Genomic DNA, 6037 nt, shown 5'->3' on the forward strand with positions numbered 1-6037 from the left:
GTTTTAGTTGGGGGGGGGTAGTAGGGGAGGACGGGAGAAGGGAACTGGGATTGTCATGTAAAACAATTTTGTTTCTAATTCAAATTAAAAAAAAATCTGAAAGAAAAAAAAAAGAAGAAAAACAGCAGAGAATTTAAGAACATAGAAGGGCGCCTTCTTCCAGTCTTCAGGCGCATGTTTTTCTCTGCAAAGAGGCCAAGTGGAGGAAACTGGAGAAAACTGGAGACTGAAGGACAGACAGCGTTGTGGTCACCAAACAGTGCTCGCCTCCCCTCTCCGCCCCGCCCCTTCCCACCTCCCGGCCCCGCCCCCCCACCATGGAGGCGCCATGGCGGCCTGCGGGATACGTTCGCTGGCCAGAGCGGCACTAGGGAGGCCACCGTTTTGGGCTGAAGGCTTCCGACAGCCGCTGAGCTCAACCCTCTGCTCGGATTCCGAAGGAGCCTGCGGCGGCTCTGCTCCAGACTCCCGGGGAACGCCCGAAGGAGAGCCGAGGCATCCGGCGAGCCAAGAGTTAACCGCGGCCGAGCGGCACATCGCCGGGCTGCACCGGGCCGCCTGCGCGGTGAGGCTCTCTCCAGCCCGCCCCGCGGCCTCTGCGCCTGCGCGCGATCGCCCGGCAGACCCCGGGGAGGAGGTGCTGGAGTTGTAGGTCTTGAGCCTTCCGGCCTGGGGCGGGTGGCTTCGTGCATCTGCTGGGAGGATCCTGCGAGAAATCTGGCCTCGCTGTTGCATTCCGGACAGTGGGGTCTGCCCTGAGAGTGGGACGCAGTCTCTGATGAGTGTCCCACCTAGAGGCTTGTCACGGGGTGTGTGTGTGTGTGCGCGCGCGCCCTCCAGTGTGTGAGTGTGTTGGGTAGGGAAAGGGGGATGTTAAGGAACAGAAGACCAAAGGACTGAGCAGTTAGGGGGGAGAAGTATGTTGTACAGACATGTTGCCTGTGCACGATAACTTGAGCAGCCTGCCATCCAGTAACTTTAATAATGAAAGCATAAGGCAGACGCTTTGCATTTTTGCCCTATGCCCTTTCATTCTTTGCCTCCAGTCCAGGTGAGCAGAGGAATTTACTGCGGGGCAAGTTTGCATTTTCCCCTAGGCCTTCTTGAATAACCTTTTCTTCTGGTTTGTGGATTTGACAATTGCTTGTCACCACTAATATCTAACCTTATCTACCTCCAGTTTCCTGACAACTCTGACTACAAGAGTTTTGAAGGTAGCATTTTTATATTTTAAGTTCTATGATGATATAAAAGTGATTTGTAATAAACCTGTATATTAAGCTCTCTGTGTGACTAGTACTTGATAAGACCCCTGAGTGTTACTTGAGTTGGCTTGAACCACAGAGGTAGAGAGGAAAACCTTGAATGTTTCCTAAGGTTGACATCTTTCCCTTGACAATAGTAGGCCCTGAGAATCCACTGACCCTTTCAGGTGTTGAAAGGCAATAAAGATTTATCAAGAGATTATTGGCAGCATTTGATGTTTTTGCTTATTCTCCTATTTTAGATAGAGTTTGTTCCCACTAGTCACCATGTAAGTATGGTGGATAAAACTCAAAAGTCTCATTTCAGAGCAAACAACAGTGGCATGTAGACACGGGAAGAGAAAGGAACTTACTTTCAAAGTGGGTTTCACAGGTTACATGACTGTCCAGGAGACTGTAATTAAACACAAAAAAGCAACCTTGGTATTGCTCTTTTCGACAAATCAAGAGCTCCCAAGCAACAGTACTTCTCCATGCCTCCAGGCAGAGAACCCTCTTAGCGTTCTGCTGCATGATGGCATCGTCACTGGACATCTTGCTTTCCATGGTCATCGTGTTCTCCAGGGGACCTGTAGCACACTTGCCTCATCTTTGTTGCCATCATTATCTGAGGCACATCTAATGAGGACAGGGTGTGTGCAGGCAGTCAGCAAACTCAGAGGTGCATTGTAGCCACATGAAGAGCAGGAGAGCACATGGGTAAAAGCGGCCTGTTGGCTTGCCAGATAATTGCCCCCAGAAAACACACGGAAGCTAAGAAAAATGAAGGCTACTGAAGACTTTGCAGTGTTTTGTTTATTTGCCTTCCAGAACTTCAAACAGAGCCTTGTGGGGATGGAGAAGAGAAAAGAAAAAGAAGTGAGGTCCTGGTAGTGGGTCATTCTCCAGTAGTGTTGAGTGTACCTGGTGTCTGTCATATTACTGCAGGATTGGGAAGCCCCTGAGAGCATCATTGAAACTTGCTGGATTCTTAGTGCCATGGTCTGTCTGTGTGGGAATGCCTTAGAGTGAACCTAGACTTGAACCAAAATAAGTTGGTCTAATTGTGAGCCATAAAGTGAGGTCATTAAATATGACACTGAACAGCTGAAGTTGTTCATGGCTAATTAAAAAAAAGTTATGCTATAGCTTGTCACACCTTTCATCCAACACATCGAGGCCAGCCTGGACTACATAGTGAATTCCAGGCCAGGCAAGGCAATATAGTGAGACCCTATCTCCAAAAAAGAAAAGAAAAATGTATGTATGAAAACCTGCTGCCTTCATGCATATTTTAATGAAACTCTATATGCAAGAGTGATATACTCAGTGCAACACTGAGTTACTAAAGGTGAAAATGTTACATAAAATCTGGAGGCTAAGAAACATCATTAAAGTGATACTTGTCCCTAGATGGAAAATGCTTCTCTGACATTTGAAGTTGTATACTGGAAGTTGCTTTTGATCAAGTTTGTTAAACCAATGAGTGTTAATGTGGCAAAACAATACTTTTTTATTTAATACTAGAACTAACAATACTGGGAGCTGGGGAGGAAAGGGAAATAGTGTGGACTGTGGAGTGGAGTAACACATCATGAAGGTATGGAAAATGTTCAATAATAGCAAAGGTAATGCTTTCCTGCAAGGGCTGTTTGGCTTTGATTAGCACCTCTTCTGTGAATTTCAATCACTATTCACATATTGTAAGTCCAGAAATTGTAACTGCAACTTCTGAGTGAAGTTCATTTTCAGCCTCTTAAGCTCTTAAAATCATCTAAATCTCCCGTTATGGAGCTTGTTGCCTAGATGCAGAATGAAAAATATCAAAAGTGGTGGCTACATAGTTATTGCATACAGACAACTTCTTGTTTTTTCCATCAACTTCTCATCTTACTCAAACTGTATGGTTTTCCCTTTAATCCCATACAGTTAGATTGTATATAACGTGGAAATACATTCACTCCTTAATTGCAAATGCCACTACAATTACTGGGAGAGAAATGTACTATTATTCTTTTTTATTTTGACAGTAGTTTTGAACTAAAACCGCTATTAGAGAGATATGATGGATATTAACAAAGATTAATGCATTGTTTTATAACTCTTCAGGCTGGCCAGCTAAGCTATGTGGACCCAGCTACGGGCTATGTAGTGCTCACAAGACTGGCCCACTTGCAGAGAGGTGCCTGCTGTGGTTCTGCCTGCAGACATGTGAGTAACAATTCTCCAATTACCCCAGCAGTTTGCTGAGCTTCTGTAACTTCATAAATACCTATTATTTGAACAACAAGTCAAATAAAAAAGCTAAATAGACCTAGAGTGTGCTTTTCACAAGCTGTTTCAGCAAAGGACAATGAAGCTGTTAGTACCAACCCAGGACCTTTAAAGTTAATGGAATTTTGTACTGTTTCACTGCAAGCATCAGCTCCTCCAAAATGCTAAGACTTGAAATTCAGGGGAGCTTTTTATTGGGAGGAAAACCTTCATGAAGTCTGAAAGAAGTTGTATTCACTAGGCAAGCACAGAGAGCAGAAAGAGAAACAAACAAAAATGTTGCTGACCAAATCCTAGAAATACTGCCATCTTAAGAAACAGAAAATTGCCCGTCATTGAGACAGACATGGATCTCCATCAAATGATAAGACTTCCTCCTCTTGCATTCCACTCCCTGGTCCACAGTCCCCTTTCCCTGGGCAGATCCAGTGCACTGCTCTGCTTTCCTGTGGTTCATATTCTCTCTCTCTCTCTCTCTCTCTCTCTCTCTCTCTCTCTCTCCTCCTCCTCCTCCTCCTCCTCCTCCACCTCCTCCTCCTCCTGCTTCCCTCTTTCCCTACCTCCCTTCCCATACTTCTTTCTCTGCTTTCTTTTAGTTGGTATTTTAACGAACTGTGAAGGTACATTACTCCAAAATTAGTGCTGTGGGTCTGAGTATGCTTATTTCAGGAGATAGATGCCTATGTTTAATGGTCAAAATGAATGAACTATTCCTTCCTCTAGTCTGAGCAAAGAAGAAATCAGTTATATTGTTGTTTTGTTAAGATTAAGAACAGGTAACAACTGTTTACAGACATGTTGTATGTTGTTCCTGCAGGAAGATGTTATTTCCTTTCACTTGCCCACTTTTAAATTGACTCTTAGACACCAAATACACATATGAACTGTAGACAGTGTTTTAAAAGTCACTTTTCAGTCTTCTGGATACCCCACCTATGCCATGAGCTGTTCCTAATCAGAGCTTTTCATAAATGTAGGAGCCATGGATTTTTTTTTAAGAATGGGGGTTTGATAATAAAACTCTTGAGATTGGAGGGAAATACACCCAGGAAATGGTTCTTGGACCCTAATTAAGCCTGTTTACCCAAGGTTGCATTGTGTAGTACCCAAAACATGATAGATCAAATGATCTGAAACATCATTAACAGCCCCCATTTTTTCCCACCATGAGAAGTGTATGTTCCCACAGTGACTGTTAAATAAATTGATAATAATTTGTTGTCCTTCTTTTTCAGTGTCCATATGGCCAAGTCAATGTGAAAGATCCATCTAAAAAGAAGCAATTCAACTCCTACTTTTATGTTTGACAACAACTTTACCTCTGTTCTGTCAAGTTGAATTAATGTTTTTGAAAATAAAGCCCTAACCTAGAATTCTTATCTGTTGCAAATATTTGAACACCTATTTAGTATTAAGTGCATGTATTCAAAAGAACATCCATAAAATGGACATGATTTTCCTTCCTTTTTGCTGCACGATCACATGCATATGTTGAAGATGAAAACAATGGCTGTCCTATTAGTATATGAAAGCAGCCGCTGGGCCACAGGAGTACCATTGGGTTTTCCTTAGCTTTGCTACCCCCCCGTGTTTTCTCATCAGTGCAAAGAAGGTTGCTGGCAAATAGCAAGTACATTCTTCACTTTATTTACGCCATCAGCTTAAGGAAATGGGTATAATGCCATGTAGTGCAGCATACCCCAAGAAATGCCATCCTCCAGCAAGAGATGCTCTCATTGTCCATCTGTTCTTTCAGTGTAAATTTCAGAGCATTTTAACCTAGGGGTCGGGCCACTAAACGTCCCTCCCTTAGATCATTTTTCATTCTCCCTCTTCCCAGTCTGCCACATTTTCTTTTGACACTTCTGAGGCATAGCTACCTTTGAACATCTTTTCTTGCCCTGCATCCATTTTGTCCACTGTGGTGATTCCCCTGTGAGAGCCCAGCCTCTGGTGAGGCAAGTTCTCCCATGGACTCTTCTTTTCACACCTTCTCTGCTTCCTTAGCAGGACAGCAGCCACTGAGAAGCCCTTTGTCTGCAGGTGGAAGAGTGATGAAATAAAATGAGGCTTGTTGCCCAGAGTTGACCCTCAAACATGAACCACTCAGAGACTATCAGATCTTAAGTAACCAAAAGGTTCTAGAGCCAAATAAAAGTCCATCTTAGCTATAAAATATGGGAAAACAAATTTCTAGTGATTCTGTTTTTCTTTAGTTACTACTTTGTTATTTACATACTTTTCATGCCCCATATTAAATTGCCCCCAATGCCTGTTGATCATGTTGATGGCTCATTTCTTCTAGTCCTCTGACTCTGGTACTCTAGAAAGCACCCCTCCCTCCAAGATGCTTGTAAGGTGCCTGAAGCTTTCATGGACTGAAATGCTACGATATTGGACCTGGGATGATCATATCCATTTTGAGGAAGGGGGGAGTTGAGGTTGTGAAGGCTGTTAATCTTTTCAGAAAGTCATAAGGATTGCTTGAAGCAGCCACTTTCCCATTCTTAGGTCCAGGA

At 43.6% G+C, this 6037-nt stretch overlaps 1 protein-coding gene across 1 annotated transcript; it reads left to right on the forward strand.

Moving 5' to 3' along the window:
* The first annotated feature begins 292 nt into the window (after positions 1-292).
* CUNH1orf53 (chromosome unknown C1orf53 homolog) lies at positions 293-4897 on the forward strand. Its single transcript, XM_027417453.2, has 3 exons — positions 293-565; positions 3354-3455; positions 4754-4897. The coding sequence occupies exons 1-3, from the start codon at positions 329-331 to the stop codon at positions 4823-4825; spliced, it is 411 nt and encodes a 136-aa protein (XP_027273254.1). The 5' UTR covers positions 293-328; the 3' UTR covers positions 4826-4897.
* Positions 4898-6037: the final 1140 nt, after the last annotated feature.

This window comes from Cricetulus griseus, chromosome 5, assembly GCF_003668045.3.
Source record: "Cricetulus griseus strain 17A/GY chromosome 5, alternate assembly CriGri-PICRH-1.0, whole genome shotgun sequence".
Taxonomy (NCBI): domain Eukaryota; kingdom Metazoa; phylum Chordata; class Mammalia; order Rodentia; family Cricetidae; genus Cricetulus; species Cricetulus griseus.